The 20518-nt window shown below is 39.2% G+C and overlaps 1 protein-coding gene across 7 annotated transcripts in view; it reads left to right on the top strand.

Moving 5' to 3' along the window:
- The window catches only part of AIMP1 (aminoacyl tRNA synthetase complex interacting multifunctional protein 1), a 36001-nt gene that overhangs the window by 4265 nt on the left and 11218 nt on the right, over positions 1-20518 (top strand). For 5 of the 7 annotated variants that reach the window (XM_053403894.1, XM_053403890.1, XM_053403895.1 and 2 more), the window contains 5 exons: positions 9267-9400; positions 12670-12783; positions 14384-14548; positions 16128-16336; positions 19761-19929. In XM_053403894.1, coding sequence (XP_053259869.1) covers positions 9286-9400; positions 12670-12783; positions 14384-14548; positions 16128-16336; positions 19761-19929 — 772 coding nt within the window. In that variant the 5' untranslated portion in view covers positions 9267-9285. Of the gene's footprint in view, positions 1-6752; positions 6777-9266; positions 9401-12669; positions 12784-14383; positions 14549-16127; positions 16337-19760; positions 19930-20518 lie in introns of those variants that run through there. The other 2 variants (XM_053403889.1, XM_053403888.1) reach the window with 2 other exon arrangements.

Below are 20518 nucleotides of genomic sequence, written 5' to 3'. Positions count from 1 at the left end.
AATAGTTTTTGTACTAGCTCACCATGGCTTTAGTTTATGTCTTTTGTGTTTTATTGTTTATATGTGGTTTTGTTAACTGCCTTAAGGCTTATGCAAAAGGTGGGATATAAATGTCTTAAATAAACTGAACATCTGTTCCCATATTTCATCGTGGCCTCCCAAGAGATAGTTAAGAGATTTTTTTCTTCTTTTAGTATTGGAGTTATTTTCAACTCTGGCAGCTTCTATGCTGCTTCACACATAATGTATTTACTCAGTGTTTGCATATATAGCACAGGTTACAGTTATAATGGAAACACTCTTTAAAACATAGCACAATGATTAGCTCGAAAAGATATCAGATGAATATCAACAATGGATGTTTCCGTATAATTCGGTTAAAATGCCTTGCATGGAAAAGATAAAATGTATAAGCATTAAGATCTCAATTGAAAACTTCTGTTAAGTTTTGTTCCCTGCTTGCATATGTTTAAGTGGAAATATCTGCATGCAATGAAACGTGGATCTTCAAAATGCATTTTGTGCTATTGTCCAATATATCACTTCAAAAATATTTAACTCATTAAATATATCACTTAGAATTAATGTGCTTCACAGCTTAGTTGTCTGCTCGTTTACTGAGATAGCTCAGTCAGTAGAGCATGAGACTCTTAATCTCAGCTCTTAATCTCAGGATCATAGGTTTGAGTTCCACATTGGGTGAAACATTCCTGCATTGCAGGAGGGTTGGACTAGATGACCTTGTGGTACATTCCAAGTTTAAAATTCTATGATCGATGAAATTAATTTTATTGTCTTCAGTGGGGCTTGTTCCCTAGTCACCTACCTGGAAGTATATCTCATTCCAGCAGAAAGTCCATCTGTTAAAAAATAGCCAAAAAAGAATTTATAATAAAATGCAGTTCACTATGACAACATAACACTTCTTTCCAAACCAGCAATAAAACATGTATAGGATTGCACTCTTTGGCCCATAGCAGAAGCTTTCGTATGAAGCTCTGGTAACTGTGCTTTAAAATGAGTGCAGGGACTAGGCATTTTGGAACCTGGGAGAGGAGAATGTAAATTTAATTGTGGGTAGTAACATAAATGAAAGGAATAATTGTATGTTTGTGCCATAGTAATATGGCCTGTGGTGCAAGTTTATTTATACAACTACTTTATTACCTTTCCAGCCAAATGGGCATTCAAACCAACATGTAAAAAGTTTTTTTCAAAAACCATTAATGAATTTAAAAGCCCATAAAAATATCAGACAGCAGCTGAAACAGCTGCTCAAAACAAGACTAATAACAGATCAACCATAAATCTATTCAACATAAATGCTTGGGTGGGGGAAGTATCTTAAGCTGCTGATGGTGGATGCAAAAGGAAGTCCTCTGAAGTTCTCTAGGGAGAATATTCCATAGGATATCAGCCAGTTAAAATGGACCCCGGATTGGAACTATTTCCAAAAAGCGGGCCACTGCATTTTAAACTGGTTAAGCTTACTAACTTTCTAAGGAGAGTCCAACGTCAAGCATGTTTTTGTAATCTAAGTAAGACCTTGCCATTGGATGAATAACAGTGGTGAGAACTTGGCTAGAGGACAAGTTATAGCTGCCTCTTTGACCATCTAAATCTGGTAAACTGTGTTTCTAACCAGAGCTGTGGCTTTAGGAGTCAAGCATCAAAGTCATGTGTTGGAGCACACCCAAGATGCACACTTTCCCCAGCTCCAGCTTGCTAATCATAATTTATTTTGTCTTGCCAGCCTTCAATTTTGTTAACTCTTATCCAGATCATCATAGTATTGTAACTAGCAATAACTTCCCAACAATGAAGATAATTTTGGGTTTTGTGAAAGGAGATGGGTATCCATAGACCTTCTTTCTCCCCAACCCTTTCTCCTTAACATGAAAGTTGTGCCATCTCGCCTTCTGTTTCCACACTGGTCCCGTTCTGAACCTGTACTGAGATTTCCTCATCCAATGATGCTTTCTTCAGTCACACGTTAAGCCTTGCCTTTCCAAAAGCATTCCAATGCTCTGCGCTTTCCTTGAGATTTTATTTGTGCAAATGTTTAAGTGGAACTTAGCAACTGCTTGGATAGCATGCTTTCTTAAAATTCAAGTCACACATGAAAACAATTTAAACTGCAAATTGGCTCTGCTTGGCAAGCAAGGCCCTTCTCCCTCCAGGTGCTGAATGCAGATGATCTCAAAGCAGGCTTGGCCTAAGGAATGAGAGAGGGTGACCGCCCATGGCCCTCCAGTGAGCTTTGGCTGAGTAGGAGTGTAAATTGGCTCTTGTGCATACAGCCAATCCTCTGGTCAGTGGTTGATAATTTGCTAGTTGCAGCTCTGGTCTGGAATTTAAAAGGCCAGAAGCAGGTAATGGATCAGAAAACTGTGGCTGTACCAGAGCCATGTGGAGGCTATTAAACATGTCTATTGTGTAAGTGTTGTTTCTGGGTGGAACACCAGACAGCGTTTCATGTATATCCAACAGTACTGTATATGGGACTTCAAACTATCCCTTGTGTAGCAGGAAGATTGCCATTAGCTATAGGAGGAGGTTCAAGCCATTCAGGCATAAGGTGTTCGAAAAATAAATTATTAGTGGCTTGGGTCCTAAGTTTTTATTTGTGATCAGGAGAAGCTTCTGTTCACGGAGGAAGAATTCCTTCATGGGAGGAAGCCTTCCTTGTTAAAAACCCCTTCTGTCAGCAAACACCTAAGATCCCAGTCTAAATAGACCAAATACCTATTTTTCAGTATGTACTAAAGTTAATTGGAAATTTGCTGATTAATTCTCTAAACTTCACTGCTTACTATTTTTTTTTTTGCGAAGGAATTGGGTTCATTTGGATTGAAGTGAACTATATCCATGCTGATAACAGCCTGCAGTTTTAGCTGAAATTGTTTACGCTGCAATCCTAGGCATCCATTGCAGGCCGGGGATCCTTAGTTTCACTAGATAGTGTCCAATGAAGTAGTTCCATTTAGCACATATATTTCTGTATGTGCAATGGAACTTCCTTGCCCGCCCCCCTTCTTCCCGAGATTTGCTCCACAGGCTTGGAGGAACCTCCAGAACAGATCTAGTGGGGTGCAATCAGTGGAACCGGAAGTTATGTTGCACAGCCAGAAGTCCTTGCACTAAACAAATTACTTCATTGGATACCATACTTTGTACTTAGGGAGACTTGATTCTGAGTAAATAGGCAGATGATCAAGGAATGTGATTTCTATCTTGTCAGTGCAGCTGTCATTTGGGAGTCTAAATTCAAATGACTGTTCCATTCCACCCAAGTTAGACTAAGAACAGTTGTATGAAGATGAGGAAAGAGGTAGAAGTGTTGGTTGAGGCTTTATTTCGGTCGAGACTGCTGTGGGATCATCTTTGTTCAGCACCTGGAAGGAGAAAAGACCTGCTTGCCAAGCAGAGCCAATTTGCAATTTAAATTGTTCTCCTGTGTGACTTCAATTTTAAGAAATCTAACTCCCTTGCCCATTCAGGGCTGTAGAATTAACTATATGATTATGTGTCGGTGAACCAATATAATAAGATTTTTAAAAAGAAAAATATTGCATTTCCCCATTTTTTTCAAAGGTAATGCTTCTGTACAAATTCATATTCAGGCTTTTGTTGTATTTTTTTTTTACTTCCACAGTTAGGCATAATACTTTTATCTTTCTATTTTTGTAAAGTATGAAAGTTTCCACAGAGAACTTGTAAGGGCGAGTAACATGGGTGTATGGTAGCTTAGAACCAGTATTAAAAACTCAGCTATATAGACACCAAATGGCTTCTTAAACCAGGGTCACTGTCACCAAAACGGAATGCCTAGTTACCATTTTGGGGCCAGACGTCTGGAAAGTCATATTTTCAATACAGTCGTACCTTGGTTCTCAAACGCCTCGTGACTCGAACGTTTTGGCTCCCGAACGCCGCAAACCCGGAAGTGTTTGTGAACTTTTTTTGGAAGCCAAGCGTCCGACATGGCTTCCGCAGCTTCTGATTGAATGCAGGAAGCTCCTGCAGCCAATCGGAAGGCGCACCTTGGTTTTTGAACATTTTCGGAAGGTGAACGGACTTCCAGAATGGATCCCATTCGAGAACCAAGGTACGACTGTATGACTTTTTGGTTTCTGAAATTCATTCTGATTGCATAGATAAAACAGAACGGATAGAATTCTACAGAATGTGTTACTAGTGTGTGAAAACAGTCAAGATCCAAGGATCCCCAGGCTTGTGGCCAGTAGCCAGGTACAAAATGCAGCTGCAAATTTCGAACGCTGCTTAGAACTCAAATCAATATATAACACGGTGTGGGTATGTTTGTGATAAGATTAGCTAGCTGGCAAATGCACCGTTGTAGCCTGTGAGAAAGAGAAGTTATTGTACACATCTTTGTTATAGCATCATTATTTTAGTATTCAGAGAGCAGAAGTGGAATCGTTAGCTCAGTCTTGAATGGGTGGCCAGAAACATTTGCTAAACCAGCAAGTGTGATTGCTCCCACATAACTCAACATACTTTATAGACTGTATTTAGAGGGGGGACGACTTTGTGGTCTGAATGGGTTTGTATTCCTATTAGAATGATATTAAAAATGTACTTGGGATGGCTTAATTATTCCAATTACCATATAGTAAAATGTTCTGCCAAAATGACAAAGAGATGTGGGACTCTAAGAGTTAGGAACTAGGGCCACTGTCCTAAACAGCTACAGCGAAAGAGAAGAGTGTATCTAGAGATTAAAAAAAATAAAAATCTGTAGCTGAAAAGGCATTCTGGTTTTAAATAGAAAAGCAACTTGCCTGTTTGGCAGTGGTAAAATCTGTCTCCGTACCGCTGTTGGCATACTTCTTCTGCAATGACTATCTTTAGAATTGTAGATGTTGAGCAGTTTTACTTAGGGTTCTTGTATGGCTGTATTCTGCTCAGTGTAGAAATTGTGTAGAATATCAGTGCACTGCCTGAACTAGACAACAGAGATTGAAATCCTAGCAGTTCAAAATAGATACACTAGTCATAGGGAGACTTCTCTGTTGTAACAGAGCCTGTTAAAAAAATTCCCTGGTGATCTATTTTCAGCTGTTATCGGTATTGTCTTACTTATAGTGCTACTGAGGAAGTGCTTAACCCTGTACTCTTAGTTTCATTGCTTTCTTTGAGTAACATCACTGTCCTGTACATGCTTACTCAGAAGTAAATTTCTTGTGAGTTTTGTGGGGCTTACTCCCAGTAAGTGCAGTTTAATACAAGAAAGTTTAAGTGGAAGTATACTATCTTACAGATCACACATTCATTTATTTATTTAAGAAATCTGTTGAACAGGTAGGCTGAAATTGGTAGATTTAAGCAGCAGTAAAAAGTTTATGAAGTGATTCAACTGAAATCTGTTAAGTGCTACTAAAGAGCTCTCAACTAAGCTTCCGCAATGTGAATTGAGTAGGATCGTGATTTGACTCGTTCAAGAGTCCCGCAGCTGAACTTAACCTACTGAAGTTCCCATGTTCTACCAAAACAGCTGTGCTAGGTTTTTTGAAAAAACAGTTTGCAGCAAAGTTTATATTTCTGTATGTTTGTTTAAATGCTGACGTTTGTTTCCCTTGCTTAATCCAAACAGGGGAAAAAATGCTTGATCTGCCTTGTGTCAGTGTGGCTGGAATACAAAATCTAAGAACTTTTGCTTGCATTCTCTCTCTCTTTTTAAAGCATTTGTGATTTATGGAATAATTAAGTCATCAGCTGTAGGATATCACACACTGTGACCTGGCTTGCATGTAGCTCTAAGCCAAACGATGGCTCAATGTGAAATTGTGAGTGTGCTGGTTCCAGAGGAGAGATCACGGCCACTATGTTCCTCCATTGTTTCTCCTGCTGTTGCCCTGCCATGAGCAAACCTTGGTTTGGCTGAACCTGCCATGTGAACCTGAGCTTGTGGGTTGTTGCACTCCAGATAAACCACAAGCTATAAAACAGTGTCCATGGCTTGTGATTTGTCTGGAGAGGGCAAACTGCAAACTTGGGTTTGGATAACACCCTGTGTAAAACTATGGCTATTCTCAGCACCTGTCAATCTCTTGTCTAGGAACCCTCACGCATTCTCACTAAGCCATGGTTTGGCTTAGTGATACATGTGAACTGGGCCATTCCTGCTTGATCATTAAGCCATGGTTAACTACATTTGTGCCATTCCACAGTCCTGTACTAGTGTCACTCTGGCATAAAATGACAATCTATACTGTTACACTGCTAGGCTCTCTCACTGTTGTTTCGGAACACAAATTAAACAAATTGTGAAATATTTGTAAAGCACAGATAGGTTACTTTTCAATCACTGCAGCTTTGAAGCAGTAATTGTCTTATAGCTGAACCCATAAGTTATTATTTGAATAGAAAATCTGTTATCTCTTGAATGACCAGAGAGCTTCCCAAGTGAAAAAGGGGGAAAGCCAGAGGTGTTAGCTTCAAAAATTCTGCCGTGTAGCCATAAAACTCATCAATCCAGCACTTACTGTGGCCAAATTCAAGTGGTCTTTCCAGGCTTTCAGTATGATAACTCTGAAACTAGTACATTTCTACATGCATATCATCTGCAGAATATTTTCTAAACCTAAGCACTAGTCCAAATATATGACTGAAATACCATCCTAATATCTTGTTGAAGTGGTGTGTTTATAAATAGCTGACCAGGACCAGTTGCTGCCGAACAGTGTGGCTGGGTGCTTTTGAATCTGGTTTATGCTTTCAGTTTCAGCACTGGACCAAATATTAATATTCAGGTAATACAGAAACTAGCAGAATAATATGGGTTGTACCCCTTTTTTTAACCATTGTAGTTATATATGGGCTTAAGAAGATAGATTTCTTTTCTTTCTACTTGATTTGACAGTGCATGGCATACTGAACTGCGGGTGTAAAAGAATGACACTGGGTAAAGTGATTATGTTTTCTATCAGACAACTGTTCTGTTTCTTTGACACATGATTAAGTGCAGTCATTTGGGGGATTCCTTTATTGTTACTGTCCTCATTATTTTGGTCTATAAAGCCCAGGATTGCATTTAATACTGATTTTATGTAACTTGCATGCTTTCTTAAATTGTCAGGGTATATTTTTGGATCCTTAAAACACAGTTTGCTAGTAAGAAGCCTCTATTTCTTTGTTTAAATGCTGTGTCTGAAGTGTTAAGTCTTGTATATTGAAAGCAGATGCTTCAGAAACGAATTTAGAGAATAATACTAGGCTAGATAGAACCAAAAGCACAACTTGTGAATATCACAATGTCTTCTTTGTTGTGAGATCTCCTGGTTTATAATTATTTTATCAGCTAGAATTGTTCTCAGATTAGCAAAAAGAACCCAGTGTTTCTCTCAGCATTAAGGAAATAACCAGATAATCGTGTCAATGAAGCAAGTTATTCCCCTCCAATCTTCATCAGAAATTAGTTTGATTTATAGCTGTGGTTTTTCCCCATAACATTCCTGTAATTACAATGTATTAGAATAAATAGAATAATCCCTGTAATAATCCTCCAATTTTATCTTCTACAAATTATAAGAAGTTGAGAAGTCTTTATCCCAATGAAAACTGGATATTTTATTGCTTTAATAATTACGTTGTATGCTAGCATGTTTTGTATATAGTGACTTGGTTAGCCCATAAGTATAATGAATAGTATTCTTAGAAAATGTTTTTGTCAGAAACTAGTTTTTTTATATAAAGTACAATTGAAGTGATCTGATGAATGGGGCAACATCAAAGGACACAATTTAGAATTTGTTGTTTCAGACAAGACAGCTATGTTGTAGATCCATGTTTCGGCAGTCATACAGTTTCTGCTGTCTACAGCATTCTAGATTTTGTAGAGTACTTGGGGAGAACAACTGTTCTCATTTCTAGTGCTGCTGTAGCAAACGGAGGAAAGAATAGAAAACAACATTTGGCTGTGTTTGTCTAGTAACATAGAACATACATTTAATCCTGCATTAATTTAAAAATCTTCCTGGAATCGGGACTGGAATCTAAAACCTACTTGAGGCCTTTTTTCTCTGAACATCAGTCCTTAAGCTTTAATTGCTAGGTTCTTTTGGTACAAAAATAAAGAAAGGGGAATCTTTAAAAACCAGGAATTGCACGATGCACAAGGTGAATTGCTTTTCTGTGCAGATTACACAAGATGTTTCTTTGTCTTTTTGCTCTGGATCTTCATGCTCATAGAAATAAACTACAGCTTACTGCCTTGAAGTTTATACTTGCGCTGTGAATTTTCCTCTTATATATGGCGGCTTCAGTCAATTTTGATTATACAAAATTCTTCCTTTATATCGCTTCCTGGATACATGCTGCTGCTGTTTTAGGCTTGCTGTTTTAGGTTTGTTCAGAAGTAGAGATCATTATTAACTATGTGCTCTTTTTTTTAAAAGGTATAATATCATTGTATAATATATTTTCAGAAAAATAATAATATGAATAACTACACTGGGTAAAACCCAAAGTAGCAAGAGCAAATGTCTGCTTGTGTAATGGCACTTTTACATCTTCCTTCCCCCTCTACCTCCTGCTCCCAAATATGTTCCGGAGGTGTTAGAGGACCTTCCAGAGCAAATATTGGAGGTGTGTCAGGGTGGAGGCAAGAGGGGGGGGGAGAGAAAGTTCTATAGCAGAATTTGATTTCCATGAACACATGGGTGAAGATAACTGGATGTTGCTCTTTAACTTCCATAGCCCTTCCAGTGTTGACAGCTAGCAAAGTTTTTTTATTGATAAGTTGGCAGTGCCACACAAAACCCCTATACCCATGGGCCTCCAGATGTGGTTGGACACCCAACTCCCATCAGCTCCAGCCATCATGGCCCAATGGTCAGGGATGATGGGAGCTGGAGCCCAGCTACCTCAGGAGGAGCACAGGTTTCCCACCCCTGCCCTACACCTCAATGCTCTTTTGGAAATCAGTAGTGGTTAAAACGACCAAACTTTAGCAGACTCAGCCTTGCATTATATAAAAAGTAGAATTAAGAAACATGTTTGTTACAGATGGTAGACCATAATCACTTTTCTTCCAGAATACTGGAAAATAATGTCACACAGCAAAATCAGCTTGACAATTCCTTTTAATTTGAGTGTTTTAAGTTAGACAGGGCAAACCCAATAGGCTCTATTGTTAGATGTTCTACGGCGCTGGCAGTGGCTGGTTCTTAGTCAATTCAAAACAGAGCTGCAGATAATTGCATTAATAAAACATTCACATCATCCTGTTTCCTTTTATTTAGGTTTTTTGTCCGTTCCTTGATGAAAATGGCAGCCAACAATGCAGTTTTGAACAGGCTGGAGCAGAAGGGCGCAGAAGCAGATCAAGTTATCGAATACCTTAAGCAGCAAGTGGCTCTTTTAAAGGAAAAAGCCAGTAAGGCATCAGTCTTTGACCTTATCATTTAAATGTGCTTTGTCATAAAACTTGCATGCAAAATCTGTGAGCAGAGTTGAGAATTTCTTACTGTGAATCTAGCCCAGTATGTAAACCCCAGAATTTAGGTTATACCTTCCCTGCGGCAAGCAATAAACGTGCTAAGTTTCCTATCATTTAAAAAAGCAAAGGAATTACCAGGTGTCAAAACAGTTTTGATACTTGCCAGGCCCCCAACCTTAATTATTGTCATGGCTGTAAAATGAACAAGTCCTGAATTAACTTTTATACTTGATGGCACAAGGTCTTCTCAGGGAAGGTACATATGGAAAAAGGTTTGCCAGGCCACGTAGGGCTTTATGGACAATAATAAACACATTGAATTATATGGAGAAAATAATTGACAGCCACTGCAAATGTCCATGCTGTTTTCAAGAACATCCTCTATAGAGCGCATTCAGTAGTCTAAACTGGGAGGCCAGTACCTTTGTGATTTAACAAGGAATAGGAGCCAGTGCATAAAATTCAGTTAATAAAACATTTCTAGCAACTATTATCTTCTGGACATCCAGGTAGAGTGCCAGGACTAAAAGCATGCCAACGTTTTAAAGATGATGCCAGCATGTTGTAGCAACCCTGAAAATGGAGGATTTTTACAGTTCTGTGCATTGTGGCATGCTGGAATTGATCTTCTCCTGTTCCTTCCAAACAAACGTAAGATAGGTGTCCCAATCTTGAACTCATTTAAATAGTAGGTGCTGCAGAAATGTAGGAGATGGTGTGCACATTTGTAGTTCCCAACCACAAAATGGATTTGAAGTATAGCATGTATATTTTAATGCCTTCCAAAAGATGTGTGTATCTTGAGAATACTCACTCACTGGATATTTTCATACACAGTTCCTTCAATTTAATAATACGGTGAAGACACATGGTTCAAATCTGCTTGTTTCTAGAAGTGTTTGGGTAGTTTTTATTTATTCTGCTGGTTCCCATAGATTTTAATTTAAAAGTTTTAGAGTTGTGGTGCTAGTTTGAATTTTTGTATATTAGTGTGTAAACTGTCTTGAGAGCTCAGTTCAGGCCTATTAAATCAGATCTGTGTCCCTCTGGATTTTGTTGGACTATAATTCCTCTCATTCTTCAGTATGTTGGCTTGCACTGATGGGAGTTGGAATCCAACAGCATCTTGAGGGTCATTGGCCCCCCATCCCTGTATTAGATGAATAAAAATGTAATTCCTGTTCATGGGGAGAGGAGAGTTAAAATCCACAGGGTGCAGAAATATTAAGCCCTCTTTAAAGAGCAAGATAGCAAACTCTTGCTCATGTGTGCGATACCAGAAAAGGGCCAAGTCCAGTCCTTCTCAAGGTGCAGAGAATTCTGCTATAACTAGAGCTGACTGTACTGAATGGTGGCATCCTCCTCTTGAAGAAAAAATATTGCGTGAGAGCTGTGTAAATGTAAGCCACCTGACTCTGAAGAATTTACAGTTTGCTTCTCTAGCATTGTTAAAAGCCCACCATATAAAACCGCCTTATAGAAATCAGATGACTGATCTATCTCTACGCTTGATTGAAAGACTCTCTCTAAGGTCTTGGTTATAGGTTATCCCACCCCTAAACCCATGGTCCTTTAACAAGAGATTCTGGAAATGGACATACAACTTTATACATGTAGATCATGTGATTGATAATTAAGCTTTTAGCCCATGCTGTGATAGTGCTAATTAATAACTTTGTGCAGTTTATTGTGACTTTAATAACCCTTCAACAATTCGTCTGCATGGATTCTTAATTGTCTACTTTCAGCATTGATTTGTCCAAGAGTTTGTTGTGATACCTATGAAATTCTTTGACTAGGTCAAGATTAAAAAACCACAAAGCCCCAATCTGTGTTATAATAATGATCTAGAGCCACAGTTGAAGCTCTTTAAGCATATGTTTACCTTTTGTTATGCTTATGTGCTTGTGTACAAAGCCATTATATATTCCAGTGGTTTAAAGCAGGCTTTACTGACCTTTAGCACTCTAAAGATTTTTGGACTTCAACTCCCATCAGGCCCAGACATACCGCATGCTGCTTGGGGCTGATGGGATTTGGAGTCCAAAACATCTGGGGGGCACTAGAAGCTGACAAAGGCTGTGTTAACATTTGTGGACTATAGCACAAAGCAAAAAATAAGTGTCTGCCACCTTTTTGATCGTATTGTCTCCAGGTCCAGGGTTTTCAGCATATTGTTCAATGTGTCTGAACCAAAGCCTCCCATTAAAAAATAAAAATTCCAAAGGAGTCATTTTGGCCTAGAATCAACAGACAAATGTTCTGCTTATGAATATAAGAGCTCAAACTTTTCAACAGTTTCTGCATTGCCCTCAGGTAGTGCCTCTAGAGTTCATTTCACTATAGTTTACAGAGAAATGCTCTGTCATCTTCCTCCCCCCCCCCCCCCCCGCTTTCCTGATGTAGTTATAAGGAAGACTTTTAAACTAAAGAATAAACAGTTTGGCTATGCATTCCATTGTAATAGGCATACAATACAGTTCCAAATTGTATTCCCGCAAGAACCTTAGAGCAACAGCTCGTTTCTCAGAGCAGGTGCCAAGGAAAAGGGGAGCTGGGGGGGGGGGAGGCGCCCAATGTGATTAAAAAGTCCAATTCTGGCTATGCTGTGGAATTAATTGAAAAAATACCTAAGACTCAGCAGTAATAACAGATATTAGTGTGTCATTTTGACATTTGTGTGGGATGGTAAAATATCTTTAATAACTGAGAAAACTGAGGTGTTAAGTAGCTATATATGGGCATTCTGTGGTAAAGCAAGGGATAGAACTCACATCTCCTGCTCTCATTTCCAGAACCTTAATGGAAAAAACATCTTTCTTTTTGGTTGCTATGTTGAGACTTTCTCTGTTGTCACGACTTTCCCCCCTCATTTGCTTTTTTTTAAAAAAAGCTGATAGTTTCCGATTTCCCCCCTACAACAGAATAAATCTGGAATTTGAGCACTGCAAGAAACTCCTAATGTGCTCTGTACTCCCGTATTTTTTTGTCTTAATTTGATTATTGCCCTAGGTTATTTTTTAATAGGAAAGGATTTAGAGGGGGAAGCATAAAGAAGAGCACTAATGCACGAATTGTTTTAAGAGTAAGTGGGTCTTAAGTCAACTTTAAACCCTTAAACCCTGAATTTCAGAGTTGTGAAATTAAGCTTTCCCTTTATGACAGTATTGTTTATGTGATTCCTAATGGAGATTTGTCTCCTGTAGTCTTGCAGGCATCCCTGAGGGAAGAGAAGAAGCTTCGTGTAGAAAATGCTAAACTGAAGAAAGAAATTGATGTGCTGAAACAAGAATTGATCCAGGCTGAAATTCGGAATGGAGGTGACTGAAATGGGGTTGGGGGTGGGAGAGCAATGTCGTCTTAGGCAAGTGTGGCTTCTTCATTCAGTCTGCAGAACACTCATTTCCCATACCAAGGGGAGAAATATTTGGGAGGCACTGAAGGGACAAAGTGTATTTTGGGGTGTAGAGGGATATTTACCCCAATTCTTAGATTTATGAAGAAAAATATTGGTGGTAAACTACTTGTCTGGGTAGTATTCACTACCTGTCTGACACCACCTATACATTTTGTTCTACTGCATCATAGCAAACCATAGTAACATTTCAGAAGGTGCATGCTACACCTTCTGAAATGTTACTCTACATGCCTTTAGGATCTGGAATGTTGTGAGAGGCGAAGTTGAGCCAGCAGACAAACAGGAGCATCAAGAATCAATCTTGGTGCTCCTTTTCTCAAATTCACAAATTCTAAGCTGTTTTGGTTGGAAAACTGGTGGCGGAAGGGAAAAAGGGATAAACTGGAATTTTACTTGTGTGTGCATGCAAAATACATACAACCCTTGTAAGTGACATTTTCTTCTTAATTCTAAAGAATGGGGGGAGCTGTCCCAGGGGGCAGGAGACGACGAGGAAATCCTGTTGCACAAGCAGAAATCCGATTGCATGATATTGGAAGCCGTTATCCACATTTTGCTTCCTTCAAAATTGTGCATACAAAAATATTTTCTTCGAGCCTCTGAGTTTAAGTACATAGAAATCGCCTAGGTTTGTAACTTACAAACTTAATTTTATGCTTGCCATAGTGTACTATGAACTTTGTGTACTAGGGACTTTGCCTACCGTATACATGCAACCAAATGACATGATATCATCCAAAGGATAGGTGGCTTTATCACTTAAAGAGTGTGTGTGGTGCACTCTGCAAGTAAAAAACTTGTCTCATTGGAATGGGTGGAGAAGAGAAGTGTTTTAGCCCTGTCCAATCCTTGTTGTGTTAGAGGAGCACTCAACTGTAAACCAGGTCAAAAACATATGTTAGTAACATTATACTAATTTTATGTACTATGTTAGTAATATTATATTATACTATGTTAGTAATCTTATACTAATTTTATGATGTGCTTGTCGTCTAGCTTGGTATGAAGCTATTGTCCAAAGCAGTAACTTTAACCTATTGGTTTTTATATCTCAATGTATTTCATCCCTATTGTTTCTAATCTATTTTAATCTGCTGACTAAAATGCCACGTTTAGCTAAGGCTTACTTACTTGGAAGCAAGTCTCAGTTCAGTCAGAATTTATTCTAATTAACGTGATTGACACAGTTAATTCTTGCTGGTATCAACAGTATGATTGCCTATTAATTCTCATGATACTTACCCATAAAAACCAGAAGGATTAAATTTAATATGTGTAAGTGAACCCAGACATTTGGAGATGACAGAATCTCAATATTGAAATTTATCCCTGCATTTTATTACTACTAATATTTCACAAAACCTTTGAAACCTACAGAACTCTTATTTTCGATTAATGGATTGAATTTTAGCATTTTATACATTTTATTAAATAAATGTATAATATTCCTGCATTAAATATATCTTGGCAATGTTTTGAATCTTTCTTTGTGTTTAATGTAGTGAAACAAGTCTCTCTGCCGCCCAGTGAAACCCCTTCTGCAACAGCATCCTTTTCAGAAGAAGTCTCTCAGCCCGCCGCTGCTGCAGCGGCCCCATCTGGTCCTAAAGACCAAATTAAAGGAACAAATGAAGAAAAGAAGAAAAAGGACAAGACGGAAAAGAAAGGTGATTTTACATATGCTACTTGGAAGTGTTTGAAGTTCAGTTTCATTAATAAACAATAGAAAGGAATGTTATCAGTGCAGAAGTTTTTCAGGAAAATTATTCCCGACTAGGTTAGGCAAGGTGGTAAGTGAATGTCTGTGTAGCTTATGTGAAATAAAAGCTCGGAAGTAACTAATGATTTCCATTTTAAAATGCTCCAAAATTTCCAAAGTAATTTAGTTTAATACAATATCCTTAGAAATGAAAAGAGAATTGTTAGAATTGGAGGAAACAAGTGGGGACACGAAACAAACCTGTTGTATGGTATCCCCACTTCTTGTTCAGTGCTCCAGCCATCTTGGAACAGGGGCCATATAGTCCGGGGTGGGTTAATAATAATAATAATAATAATAATAATAATAATAATAATAATAATAATAATAATATATTATTTATACCTCGCCCATCTGGCTGGGTTTGCCCAGCCACTCTGGGCGGCTCCCAAGAGAATTAAAAACACAATAAAACATCAAACATTAAAAAGCTCCCTAAACAGGGCTGCCTTCAGGTGTCTTCTAAAAGTCAGATAGTTGTTTATTTCCTTCACATCTGGTGGGAGGGCGTTCCACAGGGTGGGCTCCACTACTGAGAAGGCCCTCTGCCTGGTTCCCTGCAACCTCACTTCTTGCAGGGAGGGAACCACCAGAAGGCCCTCGGACAATGGGGGTGGAGACACTCCTTCAGGTATACTGAGCCGAGGCCGTTTAAGGCTTTAAAGGTCAGTACCAACACTTTGAATTATGCTCAGAAACATACTGGGAACCAATGTAGGTCTTTCAGGATGGGTGTTATATGGTCTCGGTGGCCACTCCTAGGGGGGGGGGGAATTGAGAGGAGGATGTCCTGAACCTAAGTGATTTATTGCCATGTAGGTGGAGTTGACCAAGAAGAATTCCTGGTCAATGGGAATGGGGGGAAAATATCTTTCCCAGCTTCCTTCTTCCTTGATCCTAATACTGTTCACTAGGTATAAGCCCAAGCAGGCAAGATTCCTTTCACTGCCACCTCTTTCCTCTTTTTCACAACTGATACCCTTAACAATCTAGGGAACGCTCTGTGGTTTAACTGTCCTCAACATTCCACAGTCCTTGAAGAACAAGGACTACTGAGAACAAGTCCTCAGCAGGCCAATTGTGAAGGTTCTAGCCTACTTGCAGTAGATTGAAATTAATGGACCCAAGTTGGTTAGGTCCATTATGAATCTTTGTTTTTTAAAGCTATATTTACAAGTTAATATATTTCTGTGATTCTAGGGATCCCGTCAGGTATTCAGAAATTGTAACCTTATTTTTGGGTAGGTGCATTTTGCTTCTAAGCAAAACATTAAAGGAAATGGTACCATAATTCTATCTAGTTATCCATGTTTAAGGAAGCCTGTTGTCACACAGTTGTAATATTTTGGGTCTCTGTTTTGAAATCAAAGAATGTTAAAATGTACCGTGGGATTTCTTTTCAGACAGGGAAAAAGAAAACTTGCTTGAATTGCATTCCCGGGGATGTGTGTGGCTGTGTAATTAAATGGCTTCCGATTTTGTTTCAGCAGAAAAGAAGGAGAAAAAGCAGCAGTCAGCTGCGAATGATGACTCAAAGCCTTTAGATGTTTCCCGACTTGATTTTCGAATCGGTTGCATCACATCAGCAAAGAAACACCCAGATGCTGATACTCTGTACGTTGAGGAAGTTGACGTGGGAGAAACAAACCCTAGAACTGTTGTCAGTGGTCTAGTGAAACATGTTCCATTAGAAGAGGTACATAAAGAATTTCTTTGATACTTCTTTTTCTTTGCTAAATAAAGTTTATTTTAAATATCTATTTTTTTTAATAATAATTCAACATTTAGTTTTGGCACTTAAAGTTATGCAGCAGATGGATACTGAAATAATCTCAAGTTCACGAACTTATTACTTAAGAAACAAATTAAATAGAGGGGAGCCAAAACAAATCTAGCTTCTGCCAGCGTCAGAATCCGACTCCAGCAACAACCCAATGAACCTTGGTGGTCCTCTTTCTGCATGCAGCACACCTGGAGTAGCCAGTAATAACTTCTCAGTCTGCATCTTCCTGGCCAAGGGTGGGGGGCCTGTGGCCCTGCAGATGTTGCTAGACTACAGTTCCCATCATTCCTGATCATTGTGGCTATGGCTAATGGGAGTTTGAACCCAACATCTGCAGGACCGCAGGCTCTCCACCTCTGTTCTAGGCATATTTCAGTGGAATGTGCTCTTCTGCTCTTGTTGCCAAATATAGGATGCTGCAGCAAGTGGGTCAAGGTACGATGTCTCTTCGTCTTTAACCAAGTAGTAATGTCACTTGAGCTATTGCAGCCTGTCTGTCAAGCAGAGGATGCACTATGAATGCCTTTCATCCATGTGTAAGGCATAGCCATATTTCCCAGAAGCATATGCAGTTTTCTTCTCTTGGGATTTAAGAAGCCCCCAGCAGGGAGGAAATATGAAATAGTATTCTAGGCTGGATCTTTAGGCTGGATCTAGACACATCAGAGAAGTGATTCACTTAAATGCATTGTCAACTTCATACAGGGAAATCCCGTTGGCAAAAAACGGGACTCAACAGCGCCATCTGGGGTCATAGTGTTATAACCCCTATAAAGCGCTTTATCTTTGCGAATGTAGCTGAGTCCCTAATTCTGCTATTTCATAGCAAAACACACCTTCTAACGTTCTGGGTAATTTTGAGTAAATGTGTAATTTGAAATTATTTCTTGTAATACTGGTGGAGGAAACAAAAAAAATATTTTGAATGTAAACTTCTCTTCTTAACTTACGGCTGGAAAATGCTCAACTTTCACATATGCATCTGTTCTGTCCTTTGTCCATTTTGAAAGATGGAGATATACCTTGAAGGAAATCAGAAGCGCCCATGTACACTATCACTTGAATAATAGAATCATAGAATTTTAGAGTTAGAAGGGTCATCTAGTCCAACCCCCTGCAAGGCAGGAATCTCATATAAGGCATTGATGGCAGATGGCCATCCAACCTTTGCTTAGGAACCTCCAAGGAAAGAGAGTCCATCACCTCGCAAGGGAGTCCATTCCACTGTCGAACAGCTCTTACCGTCAGAAAGTTCTTTCTGATGTTTAGTTGGTATCTCCTTTCTTTCAACTTGAATCCATTGTTTCAAGTCTTAATCTCCAGACTCATTAGGTAGGATCTGTGCAGCTACTTAGTAAAGGTAAAGGGACCCCTGACCATTAGGTCCAGTCGCAGACGACTCTGGGGTTGCAGCACTCATCTCGCTTTATTGGCCAAGGGAGCTGGCGTACAGCTTCTGGGTCATGTGGCCAACATGACTAAGCTGCTTCTGGCGAACCAGAGCAGTGCACTGAAATGCCATTTACCTTCCCAGCGGAGCAGTACCAAGTTATCGACTTGCACTTTTTGGCGTGCTTCCAAACTGCTAGGTTGGCAGGAGCAAGGACCGAGCAACAGGAGCTCACCGTGTCGCGGGGATTCGAACCGCCGACCTTCTGATCGGCAAGCCCTAGGCTCTGTGGTTTAACCCACAGTGCCATCCGCATCAATACAGCTTCTTAAGGCATGCCTAAAGATTGAGGAGTGCAGTTCTTCTTCTTTGCCCTTTTTTGGCATTGTCCTCCTTTTCAGCCTCCCCCCCAAAGTTCAGGACTGTTTGAAACACTCACCTAAGTTTCAGAAGAGGTTTGCCATGAGCAAGGGTTGTAGCTCAGTAAACATGGGCGCAGAATTCCCCTAGACCTGCATAATTAGCCCCATGGATAGTTGTGTTTGCATAGAGTACTCATTAGGACCTACTGCTCACTTTTTCTCTTTCCTAGGAAATATAAAAAGGACATTCCACCCCCATAGTCAGCTCTGTGTGTGTTTTGGTAGTTATATTATACCAGCACTTGCAATAAAAATATGAGAGACTATTTGTTGTTGGCTTCATCTGTGTCCCAATATGTTTTGAAGCATCCAGGGCATTGTGTTTTGCCTCTTACATAAAATACAGTGGAATCTCCACAACCCAGACAGCTTGAAGGACACCCACACTATACGGAACTGCAGTAAGGAAAACATCCTTTCTGGCTGAACATATTGAAATAAGCCAGATCCTGAATTTTAAGCAATATTTATCCAATATAATATTCAGGAAAGGAGAAGGAATTCTGTTCCTTGTTCTGACAGTTCCTGGCGTTCCAAACATCCATTTAGTACCTCAGTTTAAGACAGCTGGGACTGCCTTAAATTTATCCAACAGTTCATTGGAATCAATGAAATCCCAATGATTTTAAGGCAGACTGTTGCATATTTTAATACATAAGGTGGTTAGAAATGGGCTGCAGCTTCCAACCTAAACTTATTAATGTCTAATAACCATTTTTAGTCTCTTTCTCCTCAACTTGGCAAATGTATTAATTAAAAACTGCTGCTTAAATTACAATTTGTGTGGAAACACGAACATCGGTTTGTATGCCTGGTAGGTTTTTGAATATCATCAGTAACTTTATTGTCAAAGATCTTTTTTGATTTATGTCTATTAAAAGAACAACAATCTGTTTTCTTGACCAAGTTGTTAGTTGCAATGTTCACTAATGAGGCCTCATTGTTCTGCTTATTCATTGTAGTCTTCCCTAGTGGGGGGGGGGGAGGAAAAAACCCAGAAGCATTTGTAGTTTTAAATAAACGAATTGCAGTGCACATTATGGACAACTGTTTTGATAAAATATGCTTCAAAAATGTCCTCCTGTCTTTGGATTAATTACATCCTGAATGGTAAACCACCTGGGCATGCTTTCTCTGATTAGTTTAGAAGGATGTTTTTACAAAAATTCCTTAAGTTACTGTTAAAAGTTGGAACCCAGGACCACAAAGAATGGAAAGTCAGTAAAACATTTTTTCAGCCATTATATCCAAGCACCAGGACACAATGTTGTCTTTATTGCACCCTCTTGTGTGTCTGTATTAGAAGACAGTTATCCTTAATTGTTTCCTGGCTTTTACTACTGAATTAGTCTTGAAAGAATGTTAATTGTTGCTAACATATTTGTATCTGCATACTTGGTGTTTTTGCGTGTTTTACTGTGCAGTTGCATGCATTAATTTTCCCCCCTTGCTTCCTCATTGTGAAAGAAATGCAGAGAAGCCTAGCTAAATTTCATTTTTGTTTTAACTTATGTCCCATGTACAGATGCAAAACCGGATGGCGATATTTCTCTGTAACCTGAAGCCGGTGAAAATGAGAGGAGTTTTGTCCCAAGCCATGCTGATGTGTGCTAGCACGCCAGAGAAGGTGGAGATTCTAATCCCTCCTAGTGGGGTTGTTCCTGGAGACAGAATTACATTTGAAGGTTTCCCTGGTAAGCAAAAGCATCTTGGAGATGGGTATATCAGCAGAAATTGCTGAGGAAATATATATATCAACATGTACAGAAACGACATTATCCAGTACTTTTATCATTAACGCTAATGAATGAAATAATTCTTCCCTGTGAGTGTAGCCCAGTGCATGCAAAATTTGCTGAAAATAGTTTCGCTTTTTCTCAGCACCCACCTACACCCCACATGAAGGAACTTTGAAATGCATTTGTGAATTGTGTGTGAGGTTGTTGGTACTTGCAAAGAGGAGGAGGAGGAATATGTCACTATCAACTTGCAGAGACTGGTAGAACTTGTTAAGCAGTGTCTGACAAATGGATGGGTTTGCACAAGATAAACTTTATTTTTAAAAAAAGGGATAAAGCTGTCCTGTATTTGAAGGAACTAGACAGGCTGGGGAATACTTGAGAATTGCCCAGGAAGTTAGTGCTTTAATGAAGTACAAAATTTTCATACTGAAAAAGTATGAAAGAGCAGCACCAATTAGGAGGTGTAAATGATGGCGTAGAGAGTGTACCAGTGGTATATTTTTACTGAGAGATTGTAGGGAAAGAACTGGTGCATAGGAAA

The sequence above is a fragment of the Podarcis raffonei genome, chromosome 9 (assembly GCF_027172205.1).
Source record: "Podarcis raffonei isolate rPodRaf1 chromosome 9, rPodRaf1.pri, whole genome shotgun sequence".
Taxonomy (NCBI): domain Eukaryota; kingdom Metazoa; phylum Chordata; class Lepidosauria; order Squamata; family Lacertidae; genus Podarcis; species Podarcis raffonei.
This window is presented reverse-complemented; position numbering and strand designations above follow the sequence as displayed.